The 25362-nt window shown below is 41.5% G+C and overlaps 1 protein-coding gene across 8 annotated transcripts; it reads right to left on the bottom strand.

The window, feature by feature from the left end:
* Window positions 1-301: 301 nt before the first annotated feature.
* Window positions 302-24403, bottom strand: LOC116035566 (G patch domain-containing protein 2-like). Of its 8 annotated transcripts, none has more exons than XM_031278732.2 (12): window positions 24136-24403; window positions 21818-22471; window positions 15787-15848; window positions 14712-14870; window positions 14521-14606; window positions 14366-14430; window positions 14222-14261; window positions 14016-14082; window positions 9434-9525; window positions 7419-7483; window positions 4235-4272; window positions 302-3789 (listed from the first exon to the last, which is right to left on the bottom strand). In XM_031278732.2, exons 2-12 carry the CDS (start codon window positions 22465-22467, stop codon window positions 3623-3625), a joined length of 1491 nt encoding a protein of 496 aa, XP_031134592.1. In that variant the 5' UTR covers window positions 22468-22471; window positions 24136-24403; the 3' UTR covers window positions 302-3622. The 8 variants fall into 8 exon arrangements, 7 of the variants coding, with proteins under 7 accessions (XP_031134592.1, XP_031134601.1, XP_031134596.1 ...); XR_004101398.2 differs by having other exon boundaries at window positions 3697-3789; window positions 14016-14107; window positions 24136-24402; XM_031278741.2 differs by lacking the exon at window positions 7419-7483.
* Window positions 24404-25362: the final 959 nt, after the last annotated feature.

The following is a 25362-nucleotide window of genomic DNA, read 5'->3' as shown; positions in this document are numbered from 1 at the left end:
TCACTTCATCTGATGATTCATTTTTTAGTCAACTAACTGATTAATCAACTAGTGTTTCACTAATAATGTATTATATAATATCTATGTCAGGGGAAAAGTAGGTCTAAAAAACTGGTTTGAGATTTAAAAAAATACTTCCAGTCGATCTGGTGGTTGAGTGGTTACAATGCATACCATGTACTGTAACTATGGCATTCCCTGTCTCTCCCAGTGTTTCCTGTCTCTCTATACTACTACTAATACTACCAAATAAGACAAATATGCGCATATGTCAGAAATTGTGTACACTGTATAACCTTAATCTCATCTTCACATACAGATTTCACACAATTATTTATTGCACACAAATTTCAGTATTTGAAATAAACAGATACCGCAGTTTTTTTTCTATGAATATTCATGACATGGAGTCATGACGTTTCATGATCTTAACACAAATCCCATTTATTTAATTTTGAAGATACACAAATGACATAAATAGAAGTACAACTACTTAAAACAGCTTCTTATCCATAATAGTCCATAATCGTGTTCATACAGAGTTTATTCAAAAGCAGAGTATCCACCTCATACTGACATTTATTTTGACATAACACATAGAAAACAGAGCTACTGCATAAACGCTGCACTGCAGGTTTGATTGAATGTTACCATTATAATGTCTCTCTAACATGTAGTGACACCGGGCAGGCTTTCTAAGGGAGGAGTAATCCTCTTTAGATCATTTGCAAAGCAATTAGGCATGCCTCCACTACTATTAAATATAAAGATAACAGCCTATGAGATAAGATGCTATTTGTACTATGTATCAAATGTGGATAGCTGCCTAAGAACCCTGATATCAGGGAGATATATTTAAATCCTTGTACATTTAATTAAAAAAATACAACAGTAAAAAAAATTAGAGAGACATATCTACTCTACTATCTACAGTATCATGAAATTGAATTCATGAATTTAATGTCCTTAGACCTACATCTTCAATTAATGGACCTATATTTATGGATCACATCATAAATACTACACATTTTATACAGTGCAATCACTTTAAATGCATGGCTACATGGATAATATCAACACTGACATTCTACTGAACAAGGCAAATATATAAATACTTTTAGCTGCCAAAAACACACAAGATAATGTAAAATATATTGATCACTGTTAGTGCAGCATCGCCACGCTGACAATCACAGGAAACCCTGACCACACAAGGTTGGATTTCATTGAGAAAGGTGCCCCGATCAAACCGGATCACTTTTGAAACCCAAAGTGAGTTGAACTACGGTGACTCACAACGTGCATTTGTCAGCAGGAACCAGAGAGCCTCTTTTGCATCTGTTTCTATCACCACTACACAGCAAGAACTAACGCCACTGACAAGGAGCTAAAAAAAAAAAGCAAATTCCCCCACTGACCTGTGACCAAGGAGTAAGGGGCTGCCCTGCATGCATACAGAAGAGGTTCAAACAGAGTTTATGACTGCATTATCTCTCCTCTTCCTCATCACCTCTCCACCCATCAGTGGACACTAGAAGCCACTACGCTGGAGCAGACAGACCAGGCATCACTCATTCACTCGCCTCCTAGGTGCCTTTGTCAGGTGATTGCTGGTGGAAAAAGGAAAACAGATCAATACATCTCCCATGGGCCTGACAGGTAATCTTTACCTGGGATGAAATATGAGTGGTACCAGCCTGCTGGATTCCTTAACTGTAACAGGGCAATTGACTGGCTGCACGGAAGCCATTCCCCCACTTCCTGGCCATTGGAAATACATTTTGGAGGCATACTGTCTGGCTGAGATGTCATTATGGTGACTGCTAATTACCAGAGAGGCAGGAGAGGTGTTTCCCCTCCTGCTACTAATGAAACTGTATCTGAACTGATGCGTCTTCCTTCCCTGTCAATGCCTTGGCACCAAAACACAGACTGACGGATAGGGCAATGGTGCAAAGCTCTCCTTAAAACACTACACAGTCAATATTTGTCAACGTGTCCAGGGGCATATGTCTTGAAGAAGACACCAATGTATTTATCAAAAGCTTCTTTTTTCTAATTATGAATGTATTCAGTCTGGACTATGTATTCCTGGCGTGAGAGCCCACTGTGCTGCTGGACTCCCTGCAGCGGTAGCCAGGGGTGTGTGTGTGTGTGTGGGGGGGGGTTGCTCTGCCTCAACACTGACAGATTCCTGTGGCAGGATGTCTTGTGTGAGGTATCCATTTAGACGAGTGTGCACACACAGCATTTATAAATGTCATCCCTGGCCAACATGATCACATAAAGCCTTCTCAGATGGATTATTGCAGACGTATAACTCATGTTAATTGGCAAATCTCATTCTACTAAATGTGATTCTTCTCTTAAATAAGGCTTTAAAGTGTCTGAAAAGACATGCAGAATGTAGCTGGTGATCATTATAGAAAGTGCATACATGTGCCTTTTGGCGCTCAGATAAGCTTTTTAAAAACATCAAACTTTTGCACGCAACCAAATTCACTCCTCTTCACGTCAACATTTCACTTTAAAATACCTTTTCAAGACACTCTCTAGCAGAGATTATGTACAGGTGTATGTGTTTGTGTTTTTAAAGACCGTTATCACCTATGTGGTTTAGGTCAAGTAGATTGTACTTCACTTGACTCCTATATAAAAATGCAATCTTCTGAAAATACTTCTCATTTACCAGCTTGGCGAGAAGTGTTTTGTTTGATCTTGCTGTATGCTGCCATTGATCTTTTAATGGATTTGATGCCAAGGGAGCCGGAGAAATGTATACTCCAAGGGTAGGGGAAAATACAGTGTACGACTCTCTTCTCCTGTCTCCAACAGCTCCTTCAACTCATTTCTGCTGGCTTTCTGTACAGCAACTAATCCACCACTGCTGAAAAACAGCCTGTTTAAACAGATTTGCAGCTGGCCTTGAACTTAAATACTTTTGGGAACATTTGAATATGGAAGGTAAGCTGAAGAGAACAGAGGCTGCCCTCCGAGGACGGTGACTACACTCCCTCTGTGTTGTGCTAATGAGCACCTTTGTACAAACTGTAGCTTTTCAAATCCATGCTAATAGGAGGCCTGTACTTTGTGTGGCTCTCTACTGGTGGTCGCCTCTTTGAACCCTGTAGCATGTGGTAGCTAAACATTCTGATGCTCTTCTGTCTCGGAGCTGGCCACAGTATGTGCTGCCTGCACGGCCATTGTTGTCTGCCGTAAAGAGCAGACCCCCCCACCCCAGCCACAAAGCTGCCTCACCTGACCATACCATCCTCCCAGTGTTCCTGCTGGCAAATGCTGCGCTACTAAAGTGGACATAATTGTTGGATTATGTGGTAGCAGGTGGCCCGGAGACTGTGTGTGGAAACCGGAGGAGCCTTCCAGCCCTAAGTCAAACGAGGAGCCTCTTGAAGCTGCTTTGAGGAGAAGGCGGAGGGCTTAACAAGGCTTGATTGCATTAACATTTGTCAAGCTTAATATACTACCTGGAAAGACTGGATCTAGAAGTAGCATGCTGATTTGAGGAGTAATGATGTGCTTTGTATTTTTTCTTTATATTATATAAAGTTCAGAAAGAGGAGTTTTGGCCTTTTCATTCTCTGGCACAGTAGCTTTTCCTTTGTCATTTAGGTGTGCTTGTCCAGCCCTGTTCAGGTTCTTCATGGTCCCCCTGGAGGAATGATGAACTCTGTAAACCTGGTGCACTTGGTCCCACAGTCTCTAGGGTTGAGGTGTTACTGGCTCCCCGTGCCTCTGCTCTCTGGTGATCCTTATGAAATGGGTTGCTCGCTGCAGAGAGAAAGAAAAGAAAGCACACATCATATTCTGGACATGTAACACAACACTGAGAACAAACAGTAAAAGGTACTCACATAAATCACATTTTCCTTGACTGCTTCAATGGACAGCCTCTCAAATAAAAATTAAATTTAGTCCACGACTCATGGATCGCTCGCTGTTTTAGGTATATTGAAATAAAACTTTGAAGCAATCCTCTTCTAATAGGTTAAATATTAATGAGGTTTTGGTCAAGTGAGCCAAATCCAATTTGGCCCCATATGACTTGTGGACATGGTTATTAAAAGGCCAATCTGTGCTGCTCCTATGGCTTAACTTCTCCCCCTCCAGTTATGCAGTGTAAGAAGCTGTATGTTTTTAACTCCATTCATTGCACGTTCACATCTCACTGACTACCTTCCTTTTTAAAGATCCTCTTTCTCTTGATTTCGCTCACCTTTAAAGCTTTTTGTCTCTGGGAGTGAAGGGAAATATCTGAAAGAGAAAAGGGGCCATTTTTTGCAAAAGACAGAGGAACTCTAAAACAACTGCACTCCCTAACATGCTTGATAAATAAATCTTTCCTGATCTCTCCCCAAAAAAGTTAGCGGCGGTCACACAAGACATTTGTGAGGCGGTCCCAGAGCAGAGGACAAGGGAACTAGAAGTGACATTGTGGCTCTGGGCTGTCTCAAAGGATTAGGCATTACAGCATTCACTGGCATGTGCTTTTGCTCCTTCCCATTATATCTGCTTGTGCCTCTTTCCAGATGACTTCTTCCCCAAACTGATCCGGCGGGCAAGATAATTGATTAATATTTCTTGAGGGAATGATGACTAACCGTTGCTGAGTTTCAACCCAAACACTCAGGTTAAACATAGTCAAAGGCTTGGATCAAAATTCATTGGTTTTCATATTTGACAGATACACAGAATTGGCTGGGAACATTTAGTTTAGGAGTGTGTTAACATGCACAGGGCATACCAGATACTAGCCTTTATTCTAGGTCAAGGTCACGATAAATCTGTTTATACACATCTTTACATTGTGATCAAGAGAGCAGATATTTACACTCAGAGACTGTACTACTTTAAGGGAGGTGACATTATTCCCGCTAATCGCTGTACCAGTATATAGGTTTCTCATGTTTAGCTCATAGTATGGTGGAATAAGTACTCAAATCCTTTACTTATGTTAAAGTATCAATACAACAGTTTCATTTTGGTAAAAGTATAGAAGCGGTTTCAACCAAATGTACTTCTACAGAAAGATGGCCCCTGTGGCTGATATATTTAGTATATATTGTGTTATTAGATTGTTAATACTTATGACTCAATACAGTATACTTAAGTAGAATTTTATTGTTTTTACCAACCTACAGTAGGAGTAAGGGTTGTGAGATGATTGATGGCATATGGGGAAAAGAAGTTCGGCTATGCAAATATTATTTTTTCAGACTTTTCTGTAATCTTTGCTTTGTTGTGAAATATTGGATAATTTTAGGACCTCAAACAGTTATTTAAATAAAAGCATCAGAGAAGTTTAGAGGGGAAACGTGTCTTTGGGGAACTTTCATTGGCATCTGATCTGACACTGGTTTTATATAAGGAGTCACAAGCCAACACGTCTGGAAAGACTGGTTTAATATTTAACAATACATTGCATTTAATAAGATTAGCATGTGTGGAATGTAGTAGAGGTAGAGTAGTAGAAAATGGAAATACTCAAGTAATGTGCAAGGACCTTAAAATTGTACTTAAGCACAGTACACCACTAAACCTATGTACGTATATAGGTAAATAACATAAAATATTCACATACAACAACTCATCAAATATTCTAGTATCTGTGTACATTAATGTGTACCATACAAGATCATTTGAAAACGATTAATGTGAATAATCAACAGCTTGAATAAAAGATACTTTCATTTGGCCAAAACAGCTTCACTTACACTCAACTGGTTTTACATCAAGGTCGATAAAGCCATTACAACGCAAAGGTTTTCTGTCAATGGGAGAATTACAGTACATGCATTTATTGTGGGTGATAATGGGAGGTTGAATGGAACCATCTTACCATCTTAATAAGCTCTCATGTGATGCTCACTAAAAACAATCATTACAGGCCTTCCTGGAGCACTCCCCTTCCCCGTGTTTATTAATCAGCTAATTACACATTGACAGTAATGGGCCTGCTGATTCCCACACTTAAATGAACAGGGCCTGAATAGCTCTTTAATGATTAGCCTTTGTGTCTCTCTCTCTCTCTCTCTCTCTCTCTCTCTCTCTCTCTCTCTCTCTCTCTCTCTCTCTCTCTCTCTCTCTCTCTCTCTCTCTCTCTCTCTCTCTCTCTCTCTCTCTCTCTCTCTCTCTCTCTCTCTCTCTCTCTCTCTCTCACACACACACCATTATTTTTTACAATTGAAAAAAACAGGACATTGAAATCAGACCTCCCGCTGAGAAGGTTTGCACACAAGCGAGTCAAGAAGCCCCTGAAAGACTAAGCTGCTAAAAACAAATCTGTCTCCACAAACAGAAAACAATTAGAGGGGTAACAAAGGCAGCGGGTTCATGGTACACTATGTCAACTTGTGTGGGTTTCAGTGTTAAGCTCAGCCTCCAGCAACAGCAAAAAACACCATAAAAGTTTGGTGGAGCAGTGCAGGCAGGTGCAGGTTAAGACAGAGGAGATGGGGGAGGGGGGGGGGGGGGTTTGAAGGACGCAAGCAGGGTGCGGAGTGGAGCCGGAGAGGGCGAAATAGTGCGGTGGGCTGCATTTCTGTCAGCAGAAGTGATGGCTGAGTGGTAGCGTTATTTGTCTTGTGCTGCCATACGGCCCTCGCACCAGCCTGGGCATTAATGAGAGGGGGCCGGACCGCCGGGCAGGAACACGGCGGGCCTCAGACGCAGGTGATCTGTCACGCAGCCGTCTTGCTCGGGCAAGGAGACACATGAAGACAGAGGGGAGAGGAGAGGCGGCAAGGCTGACCGAAGGGCTGGCCTCCACGGGGATCTTTCCAACATATAGAGATAATGCACGACAGTCTGACGAGGTTAATCAAACTACCTTTACATCCTGCCTATTTACTCCAAACTCTTCCTCTTCCTGAAACGTAGCACGCTAAATAAGTTCAACTTTGGGTTTATTGCTATCATCCCTTTATAAGATAAAGATGAAGAGCATTATACAGTATGAGACAGTAGGGGAGGAGTAAAATTGCAATAATAAATTAGTCTGTGTGTGAGGCCAGCCAAGGCTATTAAAATCCATCAGGATCTTTAAACATACTGATTCATCTTTTCCTCACGAATAATTCTCCCAAGATTTTAGAGTGTGTAGAATGTATTTATTTCCATTCTCGATCATTGGGCAACAAATATTTCAATCAAATATCAATATTTGACAGAAATTGCACAAGTTATGGACAAAGCCCAAATAAATCCAGTTTAAGTGACAATTTCAATCTGTATTTAAATAATAACCAATAATATAAAACAGAAAACGGGAATGCTTTGTTTTATATCTAGTAAGGACTTGTTGGATTGAGTTGGATTGTTGCATTGACAGTGGTGAGAAAAGTAGAAAATGGCCAATTTACGGCTAAGAAATGGAGTGGTCATCTAATCCAAACAGATACCTGGCTTGATAAGTTGTTGTGGGTTTTTCTTTTTCACAACCAGCTTCAGCACTTCCACGGCAGTGCTAAAAGGGTAAAGAAAGAAGACAAAGCAACAGCTGGGTACCGCCTCAGTAATTCCCCATGGAGACCTGGAAGACACCTCCAGCCGCAGACCATTTTCACTCCTGATTACAGAGTTTCAAACAACCACTAACACATACAACAATCCACTTCCTCTGGCCATCTCAAACAAAGACTCGGCTGTCGTGTTCACTAAGAGCAACACTCTGTTCTTTCCACTAAATGCGGTACAACAAGCTTTACATGCAAACAAGATGTTTACCGGAAAACAACTCCACTCAACAAATCACTGAATCTCATTTTTGTCTCTGAACACCTTTATGTCAGAATGGCAACAAACCAAAATTTGTACACAGAGTGTGAAAGCTTGTCAGAGTGAATGTGCATCTCCTGGCGTTGGTGAGATTACTGAGGAGAGACATGGTGCAGCAGGCTGCCAAAGTAAAGATTTATACAGAGCAGTTGCAGCTGCAGAAACTGACATTGGACGACATGGGATGCATGATAAATCATGGTGGACAGGGGGCACTAGACTCAAGAAGCAGGAAAACACTCTGAACGGGGCTGAGGGGGGATGTGCCAATCAGGGACTCTCCTTCTATGCAATTTAAGAAACAGATCATCTTTTAGTCTCTTAATCCAAAACACACATAATAGAATATCTTAAGAGTAAATTACAGGATATCCATTTAAAAAAAATAATAATTAGAAAATACAGTACTTATTTAAGTGATAACTGCTCTATTTGTAATTTGCATGTTTTGCACAGATGACACTAATAATGTATTTAATTTGTGGCAAAAATTCTCAATTTTTGTTTAAGATTCCAACAAACCTTTTTTTCTTGCCCCAATTACAACAGACTGTGGGTCTTTTAACTGTCGAGAAACTGAGGGATGCCCCTTGTTCCGCATGTTGAATATGAGGGGCCCTCAAGGGCCAGGGGTGAATCCTTTTTTACTTTTATGGGAAGTGGTTCAGCGCTGGGGAGGTGAAGGACAGAGTTGCCGGCCGTTCCATCACTCAGTGCAATAAATGGATGCAATCTGTATCCAAGTAAAGCATTGGCTGTTTTTAAATTCCACCTCTTTTATCCAAATGAATGATGGACCCTGGAACAGTTCACTGTGCGACAATATTAATATACATCAAAGGCCTGCACCCCTCACTAAATCAGGGAACAACCAGCATTTGTTATTTAAATGACAAACAGCAGCTGCAGGAGAGGAGCACGGAGAGGGGACGCAGAAGAAAAGGTGGACAAACCAATTCAGATTTCAATCCAACAAAGACACAAGGCCCCAAGCCATGCCTCTAATGAAAAAAGGCAGCTCCACTGGTCCAAACAGACACAACGGCTGCTGCTGCTCAGTGCCACCTTCAGCAGGGTGAACTAACTAACTAACTAACTAACTTCCTTCCTTCTAAACAGGAAGCTCCAAACCTACACAGCTACAATGTCTGCAACTGTACACTTACTTATGCTGTTAACTCACCAAATATTTTACATTAAATAATAAATTCCATGTCAATTCTTTTAACAGTTGAGATATTTCACTGAAAACCACATGCCAACCTCATATTGGCGCTAGAACATAAATCAGGGGATCCCTACAGTCATTAGGATTCATCCTCTGGGCATCATGATGGTCTGTACAAAAAAGTGCATGGCAATCCATGCAATAGTTGTTAAGATATTTCAGTCTGGACCAAAGTAGAGTACCAACAGACCAGCACTGACATTCTTAGGTCCATGCTGCTAAAAAGGCTAAAAACACAAAGCTACACACGTTTTTACATGACAGAAATTATACCTAAAGCTCTTTATTTGATATATGTACAATTCTTAATCTGCAGGTCTAACCTTGTATGTAACAACATAACACATCCAATTATAAATTAGGTGAGTGGTGAGAAGGCCGTGCTTCATTAGTATGTGTGGAGGGTGATACCTGATGTTGTTGTTGTGACGGACACAGCTTCTGTTTCCCTCTTCCTCCTGATGTCACTCTGGGACTGGTATGCACAGGATACATTAGTCTGCCTGAGGGTGGGGGGTTGTGGACAGAACGAGAACAAACGTTACTCACAATATGATGATGCAGCTCCCGCCCACAATACACACATAAACATGTAGAAATTGAATAATTTCACAAAAGTCGATAAACGCAGGCAAGGCGCATTTGCAAACACAGCAACTTACATTCAGCCTCGGTACGGTGCATATTTTGAAACATCTTAATTTTTCTTTATTAATACATATTTTTACCAGAGAGAATATTCTTTGAGGAGCAGTGCACGGATGCATGTGGCTGAGTCATTGCAGAGTTCACATAAACAAATTACACCTGATCTATGCCTCCTGTGTCATATGTCAGGAGCCCTGAAATAGGAAAAGCCCCCCACCAGCTTAATAGCCCTGCCTTCGGAGATGTAAAGTTAAGGTCAAGGTCCGTTCCATCACTGGGGGAGAGCAACTGATGTATGTGTGTATGTTTGTGCATGGGAGGAGGGGGACAGATTGCGTAAAAGAGAGAGAAGAGAGTTGTGTGAGGAAGCTTCACTAAGATATGACAGAAAAAAAGATTTTAGTTCAAATCTTGCACATCTTGCTTGTTATACACAACTAGGCACCTCAGAGAGGATTTAAAGAACAATATGGCGTATTGTTCTGCCTATAAACATAGCTTGCAAAAATGAATTCACGACAGATTGCAAAACAACAGAGGTTGATGCAGAAGATAGTTCTTGTTAACCAGCGTGGCTCATTCAGGACGGCAGGCTACATAAAGCTCACAACCCTTACAGGCACATGCTACAATAAGGCCCCGTCAGGGCAGCCTTTTAACCGGCAGCGTGTTCCATGACCTCAACACCCATAAATCACATGACGGGTGTGCAGGCGCGGGGTGTCGAGAGCTGTGCGGGGCCTGCTTTGAGCGAAGTCTCTATGTTGTATAATCAATAGATATAAAAATAAATGGCCTGACCGTTATTCTCTCCCTGCTACCCCTCGCTAATAAAATCCCAGTAATGCATATTTCATTTACTTTTATACTTATTGATTACCTGTACTCCAGTTAGTAAATCACGCGCCTATCGATCCCTCAATCGTACCTCTGTCGGACAGCACATAACCAGCCATTTGCGCCCCTGATAAAGAGCTCAGGCATTGAACTCCCCACAGTAAATCTTTGCAAACTAACTTTTTAATTCCAAAATCGATCCCCGTTTAAACGTCGCATTATTTCACGAGGCACGCCTGCGGTATTAAAAGTAATACCCTGATGCATTTGGTCTTAATGTGTGGAGGTCCATCCCTCCATCTCTTCCCTCATTACACCGAGGCCGAGGCTCTCCAGGGCCCTGCAGCCTAGAGGGAGGCGTGGGCCCTCCCCTGCTGCTGAGAGCCGAGAGGTAGTGCCGCTCCGGGGCCGCCAGGAGCCCACTGAGACACTCAGCACAATGCTAATCAAACATGAGAATGCCATCAGCTGGCTCATTAACCAAGGCAAAACACCACCATTCATCTCAGAGCAGAACCCAAAGGCTTTTTATAAGCATGTTACATGGCTCCGTGTAAAACCGAGAGAAGTGGTAAAAAACACAGCTTTTATTATTTAACATCTGTTACTTCATCAGTTTTAACAGCGTGGCAGATGTTGGCCAGTTGTTTTGTCCCTAAATATACAGAAACTGTAATGAGAAAACAAAGATTGACTTAGAGGCAGTGAGCAATGAAAAAACAAGTAATATGTAATGAAGACGGCCAACAACAACTCAGTTCTATCAAAGACACAAGGACACAGAGGGAAAAGTCTCCAAGATGGATTTTTCAGGTCATATGAGACACTTTTAAATGCAGCAAAGTCCCTTAGGGTACGGAGTAAAACAGCACTGACACAGGGTCAATTGTAATTTCGGCGCCCACATCCAAAAGCAAATATATCAATTAAAAATAATAAATCAAAAGAGGAGTGAGGAGCTGCAGTTACAAAATGGCTATCTATTTTCATTAGGGTACACGGTGCTTCAGGTGTGAGCAGGATCTCAAGATTAATAGAGGTATTCAAATGAATCAGAAAGGATTAGGGTCTCCAGGGAACATAATCAATAGCTCCAAATCAATAATCAATAGGCCACTCACACCAATATACTAACTGCTGACACCAAGATCTCACAATTAAAATGAAAACTGGGAAGGGAGTGGCGTAAGACTATGATTTATCTCACAGCGCAAGTGTCATTTAGAAATAAATAAGTCAATAGATAAAAGCTGCTGCTGCCTGGCTCAGGTGGGAGGCAGTTATGCATTTTAACGTGGCCGCTGGCCTCAAGTATTACAGCCAAATCCCACAAAGCAGTGCACCTATTCACGCGCCGATACGAGGATAAACAGCATACAACCTCATACAGCCTTTATCACTTAACATCAAATCTCTGACTGTCGTTGTCAACTCGCGGCAAACAGGAGATGACAGCTTTTATTAATACAGTATCATTTCAACCTGGCTACAGTACAAGATTAATGCTTACACTCTGCCCACAGAGAAAACACTTTTCTCTCAAGGGTGTTTGGAAACAAAAGAAAAGTCAGATGCATGGGAGCTCTGCGTCAGAAATCGATCATGTGGGTAAGATGCTCGAAAGAAATTAAAATTTAGTGAATTGAAATCTGGGGTGAACAATTTAAAGTTTGTTAAGAACAGGCATGACAAGCAATTATAGCATTCCTCATTGTCATGCAAAACAATAACTGTAACTGGTGTTGTGTTTGCATGTGAATGTGTGTTTTGGAGGAAGTTAAAAAAAAGTAAATGGGTGCCATGTGTGCAGAGTTGGGTCGTAAGGACAGAGCAACCATCTCACTGGAGAGTGGATTTGAGCAGCTTGGGGAGATAGATTCAGCTCGCGCCGTCCAACGGGACACATCAGAAGCCCCTCTCGTCAATCCCCCCTCTCTCCCTCATTCATTTGGGAGTATGATTTATACTTTTTGAAGTGAAGGGTCTTGAATCCCACTATAAAGGAATTAAGAGGTCTCCCCTGAGTCCGCCATTCAAATGAGAGCATGGCAGGGATATGAGGGCTTTTTAATAGAGAGAAATTAGTATTCACAATGCCTCAAACTGGAATCTGAAGGAACCTTTCAGGTGGAGAAGAAAGGGCCAGTTTAGAAAAGAAAGCCCTAAGAAGTTGGGGGCTTTTCATAGCAGTCATGTTTTTGCCCCTCATCAAGGAGTGCTGGAGCGCTCTGTGAAATAACCCAAGAGAGAGGGAGGAAAAAGAGCATGTGTGAAACAAAATTAAGAATGCACCATAAATAGGCAAAGTGGAAACAATACAATGAGGAGTCCCACAGTCTCGAGGCCAAGGGGGCAAAGCGGCTTCTCAATAGTCCCCCATGCAGATCCAGCAGTTCCACGGATGACTGGGAGCGAAGCGATGCTTTGACAAAAATCTTTTGGAGAAGCCTTTTTTGTTTTGTTCAGTCCCAGAAATGCAGGTATTTGAATCTGCATCAGAACTATGTCAACACATAGTACTTCTCTATTTGGGAACGCTGACCTTGAAAACTATTGACTGCATTGCTGCATTCAACTGTAGCTATCTATTGTCAGTTCAGCTCAGACTTCAGGCCAGTATTTGACATCAACACTAATCTTGGGGTCCTGAAGACCCCGGGCCCTCTTTAAAAGCTCAAAAAACACACTTAACATATTTTTAACTTAACTAATTATATGAGAAATGCTATTAACATGTTTTGATCTGATAACTTGGTTCAGAAGTCCTGTACAGAAACAACACATTACTTCTGTTTGGGGTCTTCAGCTGTTGACAGCACTTTTTAAGCCAAAATTTCAAATTAGTTTATTTAAATTTCTCTTTCGTGTTTTATAAGTTTGTTCATAAGACGTCAAACAGGGAGTTATACGTCTCTGGGGATTCCCTGACCCCACACATACAGTAACGTCACTGTGTAGGAGAGCATACTGCAGATTTCCTTGTCTGTGAATTACTTTTTGGCAAACAAAAGGAATATATATTTGTTCATGCATTGCACATGTAAAACATGATATATTACCTTATTTGGTGTAATGACAATGCTTTTTGAATGAGCGTGCTCAGTTTGTGCCAAAGACAAGGGTTACCAACAAAACGGCTTACGATATGTGCATCTGTGTGTATTATATACCACTGCAAAGAATAAGCATAATGTATACATGTAAGATTAAATCCTCCAATAGTGTATTTGCAACATGAAAAATACCTTGAATTCATTTATTTATGCAGCAAACCCGCTAGCTAACAATTAACTCTTGTAAAGTCACAGAGTCTCTGAGGCATCATCTTAACAAAGATTACTCGAGTCAACAGCAACCTATGATCCGTAAACTGATTCATTTAAATCAAATGGCCATAGTCAAAGACTTGTCTCATCAATATATTGAGCTCTGATCGAAAACACTGAATGGTATCCCCGATAGGCCCTTGAGAGGCTGCTTTATTTAACTAACATGTGGCAACAACTACCTGTTTCTGCAGATTGAGGAGGAACATCTGAGATGGGAGCTCTCTGACACCATGTCAATAGGACACACTGGTAATGGGCACAAAGGGTTCAACTGGAAATTGAAAGTATCAATAACATTTAGATTTTGCAATTTCACCATTAAAGTCTGAACAAGCTGGGGTCATGAAGATAATAAAGCTTGGAAAAGACTTGTATTGGAACATACCTGGCTTCGGTCTCGTTTTCCAACAGAAGGCAGCAAAAAGCTAAAAAGAGATAATCAAAGAAAAAAACGATGATGAAAACAGATGCATTTAATACCACAAGAGTTCTATATCATTTTGAATGAGTTTTAACCAGCATATCTTACTCTCTCTGGTAAGGATCTCGGGAGAAGTGTCCCATTCTCTCTACAAACACTGGCATGCCGTTGCCCTGCAAAACACAAATCAAAGATACACAGTAAGAAACAAAGACCATAAAACCATATAACTGTTTTCTACTGAAGAGCAAGTTTGCTCTAACCTTGCTGGGAAGCTGCCTCCTGTCCTTCTTGATGCAGCATGCAGCATAGCAGGGCACTCGCTTCAGACGTGAATGATACCGATACCCTGCAACAGCACGAAGCACAATTATCTTCCTGTGTTGCAAAATGGTCAGAAAAGATCATTAATGTTAAGAAATTGTGTCTTAAGCACAAAATCGTCGTCCAGTACCTCGATGAGAGGGCCGTGCAGGTTGCAGGAATGTGGGCGTGGGGCGGTTATCCTCGAGGGAAAGCTGGTTGTCTGAGTCCCAGCTGGGCAGCAGGCCGGCCACACCCGTCCCGACTCCACAGTCCCCCTCGAAGAACCAGTCACTCTGCTCGTCATCGCCTGCACACAGGGACATGGAAGATGTTGCATTGGTTAGCATGTCACTGCTGCAGCCAGCTTCATATTTCTACAAAGGTAGTACCGTTGCAGTCTTCATTAAAATGCTGAAGTCAAAAGCACCCCCCACCACTGCAGAATTGCTTTGTCCAAAAATCAAGTAGTGTTGTTGGATGTGCACTTTTAACAAGAGTACTGTTTGAGGATAATGTTGGAAATAAATATTGTAACTTCAAACTAACAATGTCATTGAGTAGTTACAACACACTTGTGTAATGCTGTTTGGAGAAATTTAATTAACATTATATTCAGGCTTTTTTGACTCATATATTTTGGGAGAAGCTAAGTTGCTGAATGTTTGGTGGTTCTACAAACTCCAGTAGAGCTTCGACTGACACGTGGGTGCATCGATTATGACTGAAATTTCTTTTTAGGGTAAACTGCTCCGTTAACCACTACCAGACAACCAGACAACACCGGCCTGGTCCCCAGACGGCGAGCTCTCCTCAGACCTGTCAGTCTGCAAACACGCAAGAACCATGCCTCTCACAGTCAAGGTGTAGTGACAACTGTTAAATCAGAGGCTGCCTGGCCCCACCACAGCTAATGAGATTAGCAAAGGCTTCAGCGCTCATTAACACGACATGACAACGTCTTATTAGAGTCGCCTGGGTGCCCAGCAACCAGCCCATTGTATCAAAACCTCCCTCTCTAGCCCCAGCATTCCCTCAGAGTCGAGCAGGGTATCGTCCAAATCTGACAACTCGCCATCTTTCTTTCCACGATCAACAACACTTCATCTATGAGCTCACAATACACCAAATCAAATCAAGTGTTTACTTACCAGTTCGAGCCACATTAAGTGACAAAGCTGTTTAATAGTTCCCATTGTATGTTAAAATTATGATTTTTTTAATACCTTGTCTTCCCTCATCATTGGTGAACAGGCCAGGGTCACTGCTGCATGTACTGCTGGTTTCCCTGCAAAGAAAAGAAGAAAAACATCATATTTGAGTGATCGCCACTGACCTGTTTCTTTAATATCAATGACATTTGAGGATGAAGAACTCTGTTTTGATTTGTCATCTCTAACCTGATTGGTTCTTTAGGTCAGACAATGTTATAGCATCTGAAAAGTAAACAATGTGAATCACAAATGTGCATGCCCCTGTAATGTCAATATTTAACATGTAACATTCAATAATAGAAATAATGGAGAAGTGCCGAGCTAGAGGTCGACATAAATGGAAATGACACAAAAAGACAGAGCGTGCCGTGTTCTCCCTTGTTGCGATAGCTAACACAAAGGCATGAGGAGAGGCTCTGATCGAAGCCACTGAGTGACATGCACAATCTAATTGAATATCCTCCGCTGTCAGCTCCAATCTAATCTGGCCTGCGTTGTGGAGGATGACAGGAGAGCGAAACACATTCCCCTGGCCGCCCCTCCCTCTGGGTGTGCCCCACACACAGAGCGACCCACAGACGTGCTGCTTCCACACAACAACTGGCCAACATCGTCTGTGTGGGCTGCTACCGCTTACTCCATCGCTGCTCCTCTCCACACCCCCAGGGCAACCCCTGTTACATTGCCTCCACACCCTCTGTGTGCCCCCTCTGCTACCCCAGACCACCCTGGCTTTCTCTGCCTTTCTCACACCTCAACCACCTTCAACTGGGACCTCCAGATACTCCAAGGTCATGTGGGGGGGGGTTAGGTGAGTGGCGGAGGTGACAAAGATGGACAAAAAAGGATTTCCTCTCTCTGAAAGTAAACCAAACCGTCACAATGGTGTCACTGCTCGCTTGCAACAAGCACATTCAATAGATTCTTTAAATATGTGTCTATTTCCAAAAGCCCTTTTTTGAATACCAGTTAGATTAAAGGACACATCATTGCACTGGGTGACACTGGATCCTTTGTGAGTTTGAGCCATTCTCATACAGTATACAGTATGCTGTACTGCTGCCATAAATTCTCATGTGTATGTCCCACGTGTATTAATCCGCAGGTGAAAGTAGTTCCTAACAAATGAGTTTGAGTAACGTTTGAGAAAAGCTACATTTCTTTAAATGTGTCAGTGTCGGCCAACTAACGTTCAACTATAGTCCTTATATTTACATATACTTTTATAAATCGACACATAGTGATGTATATAGTAAAACAATTGTTAAGATTTCTGTCTTTTTTCAGGAACAAATGTTTTTTTCGTGACATTAAGATATACAATTATGCCAGATATATCCTTTAAATAAAGCTAATCTCCATTCAGGCTACTTTATGAAAGAGGGTGGGGTGGGGGCTGATGCTCTTGATTGCCTTGCATTTTTGCTTCCTGTTTTTCATCGCTGACCTTGCTTATAGGAGAAAGCTGGAGGGTCAGATATGCGCTGATACCGTGCTACGCCATATTGCAGAGGCCTGACGACAGCATCAGAGAAACGTCGATCCAGCCTGCGCATCTTCCTGGCCAGATGGTCCTGCATCATCTCCCCTCACATCCACAAGAAGCAGCTGTGAGAGGGAGCAGGCCTCTCCGGGGAATCTGGAGGATGTCTGGCCTAGCCAAGCAGCCCTGGACCTGCCCTCCACCCCCCATCCCACCCCTTTAGCCCTTTCTCCAGACTGATTCCCCAGGCCTCTGCTCATCTGTACCCCACCTCTGGACACATTGGCTGGCATCTGGAGCACACAACACTCCAACATCAGTAGAGGACACAGCCACAAGCTCTACAAAAACAACCATTTTGGATTTGATGTTTCATTTTATTCAACAACCTTTCTTAGAAATTAGGAACCAGTGATTATTATCTATTTCCAGCAGCCTGACATCTTCTTCCATTTTCTAAGTAAAAACAAATGTGTTTTCTTCTTATTGGGGGGGATTTTGTTCAAAGTTTGAAAAGAATCACAGGTATAAACAATTAATTAGAGACACCCATTAAGTATTTATCCATATTAAAGGTGTAATGCGATGTCGCTTGAAGCATCACAGGGCCGATGTGAGAACGTTTCCATTAAGTACTGCTTAATTAATGCCATAAATAATTGAGTCCCCCATTTTTCTTGGGACCAGAAGAAAAACCTCTTCTTTCTTCAGCAGTGACCTTTGTCAAGTAAAAACTTGGTGTTAGGCTCACACACAAAATAGCACTTCCCCCAGTCATAAAATATTCTAATGTGGATTAGGTGCTATACAAACAAATGTGTCTTAATTACATTAAATACCATATGTCCATGGTGAAACAAAGGCAAGGGCAAAAACAAAAACTGCACTCCAGAGTTTTAGAGAGAACTTAAGTCCCCACATGGCCCCATTGTCTCTATACAAGCCAAAGAGGTGAAGCAAAACACAGTATCCAGATGAGCACTAATCATTAGGATATAATCCTCAGCTCCTGGGAGAGGCAGACCAGTTTGCACAGAGATTACAGGCTAGCCGCCATTTATTGAGCCCGGGCTCATTCTGCCAGAGGAATAAAGAAGAAGCAGAGACGGAGGGGGGCAAAGCGCTGATAACAATGGATCTGTGGGCTCTTCAAACAAGCCGCACCAACCCAAATCCATGCCCTCTTCCATGGGTGTCTGATTATAAGGTTATCCCGCCATCCCTGAGCTGCGGTAATTGGATTAGTCTCAGAGATTTATGAAAATTAACTTCGGCAAATGCTGCACTGCTTTTCCGAAAACTCCTCATAGAGTTTTCAAAATATAAATTACAGCACGATAAAGCCAAGTGTGAGAAAAGCCTGCACAATGGCTTTGTTTTTCTGGTGGCAGGGTTGAAGTCAACATCACCAGTAGCAGCTCACAGCTGGAGACGGAGGCTGAGCCCGGGACAGCGTCTACCCACAGGTGAGGCCTGCTTGCTGGGCCAGCCTGGGTGCCAGGTGGCCTCAATGCCAGTAGGCTGGGCCAGGTCTAATCAAGGATGTGGAGCCCAACTGGAGCTGCCAACATCTGCTCCAATTGAACTTGGGTGGCTGAAGTGACCTTGTGGAGAGACACATTTTAAGAGACCAGACACTCCATATGAAAAAGGTTAATGGAATGAATGGAGACCAAAGAAATCAGAGTGCCTCAAAAGACATTTCAACAATGGCATCTGTGTCTGACATTAAATGGACCGTACACTCTCTAAGTATAAATATTGCTGTTGTACCACTGTCCACCCCTCATCGCTGCTGCTGCCATTTGTTTGTATCCTTTGCCTCCGCCACAGCTTAACCATTAGATTGTTCAGCCCTCAGTACAGTGTGGCAGTCCACTGAGCAGCAATCAAGAGCGTTGCCGTTGTGTAAGTGAGAAATGATTGACAGCGTGCCATGGTGTTCCCATTTATTTCTTCTCCGGAGCTGTTTTCTGTCAGAACGGCTATTGATTTTTCCATAAAGTAAGAAAACAAGTACCGTTTCAGGGCTAGGGAGGTCAGCACAAATTAAACCAGAAGATGTAAAGCCTTCTGTCTGTCCCATTACCGGTTACCTCAAATGTCTTCTTCTCACATGTTTTATATGATCAACAGATAATGAGATCAGCAAAGGAAATACATTGTGCAGATGCATGAGAAGAAGGCACTGAGAATGTGGAACTCCCAGGCTTAAAAGACTGTTACTGAATGTTATAATGACTCACAGCTGAACTGCACTGCTTAAAATGTTTATCAGTTGATTATGCATGTGATGTATTAAATGAAAAAACAATTTATACAAATAAAAAATAAAATAATGAAAAAACAATTTATACAAATAAAAAAAAATATATATATATATATATATATATATATATATATATATATATATATATATATATATATATATATATATATATATATATATAGAGAGAGAGAGAGAGAGTAGGATCACCCTTTTGCTATGCAAAACTCCTAGTTGAAGATGAAGAACTGAAAGAATTAATCAATAAATCAATAAACCCATTGATAGAAATTTAATCTGCAACTATTTTGACAACTAATAGTTAGTCATTTTTTCATGCAGAACATTTGCTGATTTCAGCTTCTCCAATATGTTGTTTTTTGCCACACTATCAGCATGGCTCTGGGGTCCACCACTTTAAGCCTAGTCTGGCACAACGGATGTACATTGCTGGGTTAAAGCCTGACATCCGGCGCATCCCTCTCGCTATCTCTGCTATCGAGGCTTAGCACCGCCCAGGACGGTTGTGATTGGTTTAAAGAAATACAAACGAACCAGAGCATTTTTTTTCTCCCTATCCCACAATGGTGGTGTAGCCAGCCAATACTGCAGCGCTGATACAACGCTTTGGAGCTAGGTCTGGCAATGCAGGACTACTTTGAGCCAGACTGAAATATCTCAACAACTATTAAATGGATTGCCATGACATTTTGTACACACATTCATTGTCCCCAGAGGATGAACCCTAATAACTTTAATGATCCACTGACTTTTCCTCTAGCGCCACTAACAGGTCCATTTTTCCACTTTTACAGTGAAATATCTTAGCAGCTGCTGGATGGATTGGCACACCATTTTGAATATCATTGTAGCCTTTTTATGTTTTAAAGTGCTATAGAATAGAAGTTCCTTATTGCAGAAGGTTGCTACACAAATAAACTTGCCTTGCCTTGTAAATTTAATATATTTAGGTTTTTGACAAAATAAGACATTTGAAGGCATTAATTTAAGCTCAAGGAAATTAGGATTACCTGATATTCAAAGGACCAAATGACTGATTCCACGTTTAGCCTTTTTGATTCCACAGTATATTGTAACCATTGCTTCACTGTAATAGTATAATGCCCATCTTTGCACAGCCACATTTAGTTTTGCTAAATGAAATGCACACAAGAGGGTGCACTCTGGGACACTGGGACAGGCCGAGGTTTAATTACCCAGCCCAAGAAAGGAATTCATTTCAAAACAAATCAATACCACACCAAGTCACTTATTTATTTGTGACAATATTTCTCGAAAGGAAATAATGAGCTGGCAGATGCCCGGAGGCATAACTATCAACGATCCCTCCCTGGTGATCATTTCAGCAATAGGAGATGAGAATGAAGAGACTCTATCATTCATTTTTAATGTCAACTCAATACTTTAAAGTGGAGTGGTATGATTGTGATACTTTTTTTGGTTTAGTTGAGGACATGCTGAATATTGACAAGTGGCTCGACAAAGACAGGCAATATAGATCATCTTAAATGTCGCCTTGTTTAATTGCTCCTGTCTGATAGTAGTTATGCCCATGACTTTTATGTTATGGGTTTAACTGCCTTGGTAACTTTCCATTTAAAGGGTAAAAAGGGCTTTTAGAGTTTTGAGCTCCTTTTTCAGTATGGTTTTAATCCTGACTTTTTAAACAATGACAGGGTTAACATTTGGCTTGTTGCAATGCTGTAAATTAAATGTAGGCTTTCGAAAACTGGAATTTCTTATTTTTCACAGATAATGAACCTAAAAGCCCTAACCCTCTTTTATATAATCCTAAATGTGGACTTGATATTTTCCTATAAGGCCTAACTAATAATTATAATAATTTAATAATAATTTATACTGTTTATTGATCCCCAGTGGGGAAATTAAAATTTACACTCTGTTTGTTAGAAATCACTACACACACACATGCTCAGGACCTATTCATGCACAAATGGAGAGATGTCAGAGTGAGTGGGCTGCCAGTGGACCAGCGCCCTGAGCGGTTGGGGGGGTATGGTGCCTTGCTCAAGAGCACCTGGCAGTGCCCAGGAGGTGAACTGGCATCTCTCCAGCTACCAATCCACACTCCGTACTTTTGGTCTGTACTGGGACTTGAATCGGCGACCCTCCGGTTCCCAACCCAACTCCCTACGGACTGAGCTACTGCCACCCAACTGAGTAACAACATTGAAATAATAAAGGGTTAGGTTTGATTCTATCATAAAAACAAAAGGAGGAAGAAAAAAATCCTTCCTTGAATCTAACATTACCCCTCAGACATGTTCTCATCTGCAGCATCTCTGTGTTCCTTGGACACCTTTCTCTTCCAGCACTTCTTTCCCATCAGCCTGGCTCCTTCGGTCTGTCGCCCTGCTCCAACCCAAGCACTTGACCTCTTCTTCGATCCTGACAGATGCTGCATCTTAGACGGCCTGTGTCTCCGTTTCCCATCTACACCAGAAACCTTTAACTTCTGCTGCAACCTAACTGTGACGTCTGTGGTCATACGTTTGACCTTCCTCCGCTTCCTGAGATGCCGTCCTGGATTATTCTCGGTGAAGGAATCGGACTCTGGCCAGGAGGACTGCCTAGTCATGACGGAGCGCCATCGGTTGACTGAAGTCTCGTCATCAGAGTCACTGCAGCTGGCCACAGAGGCAGTAATGGTTGAGGAAGAGTTCTCTCTGTATCGTATAGTCTCGTCCAAGCTGGACTCCGAGGCCTCAATCCAACACCGTCTGTGCTGCAGCGGATAGAGAGAAGATTCACGATAGCGCTTGCTGCGGCCTCTGCGACGGCGAATCTGCCGGCGCTGGTGCAGGGGACTCAGGACCATTTCCTCCCATAGCTCCCCCAGCTTGCTTTGCTCTGAGGTCTGCTCCAGAGCAGACACCAGGTCCTGCACCAGCTCATCCATCATGGTGCTGGAACCCACCAAGAAACAAGATACAGGTTAAAGGCAAACAGTTAAACACTATGGATAATGCTACATCAAAATAAATACATCAGTCTGACATATAACAGCCATGACAACAAAAATAAACAAAAGCTGAATGTGAAGCCAATGCTGAAGTGCCTTAAGATGCAGCTCCTACGATGACAACTATATTCTGGCTCTAAGAGCAAATTTGGGATTCTGGCTCCAAGATGGGTAAGTAGTAAAAATCTAGGCCCAGAAAAGTACATTTAGAAACATAAAAGTGATAAACCTTGTTTAGTAATGGTTATATGTGTTGGTGGACGATAGTGATAGTAGAATCTGAAGTTTATGCGTTATATGGGGATATGAAAATATGAGAAAATCTGAACTGTTCTGTGATTGTGTCACTTTAATATTTAGCCCAGGTGTATCAGGCCAATGTGACCAATTTCACGAAATATCTTGATTTGCCAGGCATTTGATATGCTGGTTTAGCCAACAACTCACATTCCTGTCTGGTTATTTTAAACATATACCGTTTCTAACGTTATTTTCAACAACAAAAAAGTGAATATCCCATTATTATCAATAGGGCTGGGCAATATGATGATATATACTGTCAAAATAAAGTAAAAATGTCTATCGTATATATTCTTTTAAATCATTTCTATCACGATGACAAAAAACTAGTGGCCAAACTGTGTTATGGCAATATTTACATCATTTGGACGACGCTTTATGTTGTGATCCTTGCACGTTATGTTAATTTTGCACTAAAGTTCCTAATCGAATGAGAAAATACTCAGTAGGCTACTTTTAATTCGTCAAGTATTTAATTCACACAGGAATGTACAAAAATAGGCTTTGCCAAGTGGTTAATTATTCCATATAGACTATTTATTTATTTATTGAATTACCAGAAAACATATCGTATCGTTATCAAGATCTGAATGGCCTATTTCGGGATAGAAGATTTGGGCTATATCGCCCAGCCCTAAATCAATATTGCAACATTACATATACCCACTTCTACCTATTATTGAAAGCTGTGTGTAACTGTGGTTGTTGTGAATAGAAATGTGTTATCTCTGCTTCTTCCACAGTGGTCTTCTCTTCATTTATGGCAGAGCACGGATATAACATATCAGTGCACATCTGAAGCTCTTGCTAGAGAAATCTATTCTGACCATTGGAGTTGACAGATTTCCTATCATCACCAGCTGTGGTTGTAATCACTCGCTAAGAATGGACCTAGAATTGTCAAGGTAGATCTGCAATGACGTTTTTCATGTAATAAAATAAACCCAGGCTAATTTTTTGGCAGAATAACATTGTGGATTCCTTGAGCGTCTGTACATCATAATCAGCAGCTATAAACACTCACAGCATCTTCATAACTAGCTAAGAAAGCGACTGGGAAGCTGTACAAGTGCAGCAAAAACAATAGCAGAGGTAGGCTGGGATGTTTGCATGCTCTGTGCAGACTGTTACATAACAACATACGCGAGAGCTCAGCACAAGGACAGCCTGAACAGCACACAGCTCCCTTCTGTTAACAATCAGCGAAACACGCCGTTTAACATAGTAACCGTATCATAATACGACTCATAGCAGCTATCATAATGATTTTATATAAAGGCAGCGAGGCCGCAGTGTTTGAACACTCACCAGTCGCAGCTTGTCTTGTTTTGTTTTCAGCTCAGCTGGGACGGTAGACGCACTTCCGCCCTGCTGCCCAGCCAATCAGGTGTCTCCGCCTCGCCAACAGCCCGCCACACCGCCACAGTGTTCATGCAGATATGGGGTAAAAAGTCAGCCTGCTGTTTCAGATAATACACGTAACTTTACCACCGATTACCATAGCACTCCTACATCAAGCTGACAAATTATTATGTTGATCCTATTTTTCTGTAAGTATCAAAGACTGTAAGACATCAAATGAACGATTCTTTCAAAGAACCCCCCCCCAATAAAATAAATAAATAAAAAATCTACCAAACTCAATACAACTATAGCCTAATTATAGTTTGACTAAAATCACTGTACTTTTGTATCTATTTCCATTTAAGTGTATTTCCAGGAAACCTTGAAGGGAATTATAAGAAAATTACGGACCTGTAAAATAACATTACCACTCCCCAGATCGTAAATGTGTTTCAAAGCCAATTCACATTCTTTTTACTAAATACAATCATACTGTGTACAAATTATCATGTCCAGTTTTTGTTGTAACTGTCATTGAGGTATCGATTCAACTCTACTCTGAGTTTATGGTGTTGTATTGGATATATGGTTGGATTGCATTATATTGTCAGGTGAAGCACCTACAATAGCCTCATAATATAATGCAGTGCAACACATTATAAATCGCACACAAACAAACCTCAAAAGGAGGGAGAGCGGGTCGGTTGGCGGTTCGATCCCCCTGCTGACATGTCGAAGTGTTCTTGACCAAGTCACTGAACCTCAATTGCTCCTTAAGTTGGGCCCTAGCCTGGCACGGTACCTCCGCTGCCATCTATGTGTGAGCGTGAGCGTGTGAACGAGAGGTACATTGTAAAGCTACTTGGATAATAGCATTAACCATTTACCTCAGAAACTGTCATATAGTTGAGTTAAACCTTCTATGACAGACTTTTAATGGAAAGCAAAGATTTACATCATCTTGTTAAATCTACACGTATGTAACATTTTGTTAATTTCTTCAAACAAAATCCCAAGCCATGTTACATTTGTCATTAGTTGTAGATTACAGTAATTCTATTACGTTTGCACCTTTTAAAACAAAAGTGCAGTAATAAGTGTTATGATGTGTGACAACTCAGTAATGAAGAATTGTCTCTCAAAGCCAGTGTGCTGCTGAATGAAGCACAAAAAAAGTAATTTACCACTTCT

The sequence above is a fragment of the Sander lucioperca genome, chromosome 18 (genome assembly GCF_008315115.2).
Source record: "Sander lucioperca isolate FBNREF2018 chromosome 18, SLUC_FBN_1.2, whole genome shotgun sequence".
In the NCBI taxonomy this organism is placed as follows: domain Eukaryota; kingdom Metazoa; phylum Chordata; class Actinopteri; order Perciformes; family Percidae; genus Sander; species Sander lucioperca.
The sequence above is the reverse complement of the archived record's forward strand: the minus strand, read 5'-3'. Positions and strand labels throughout refer to the sequence as shown.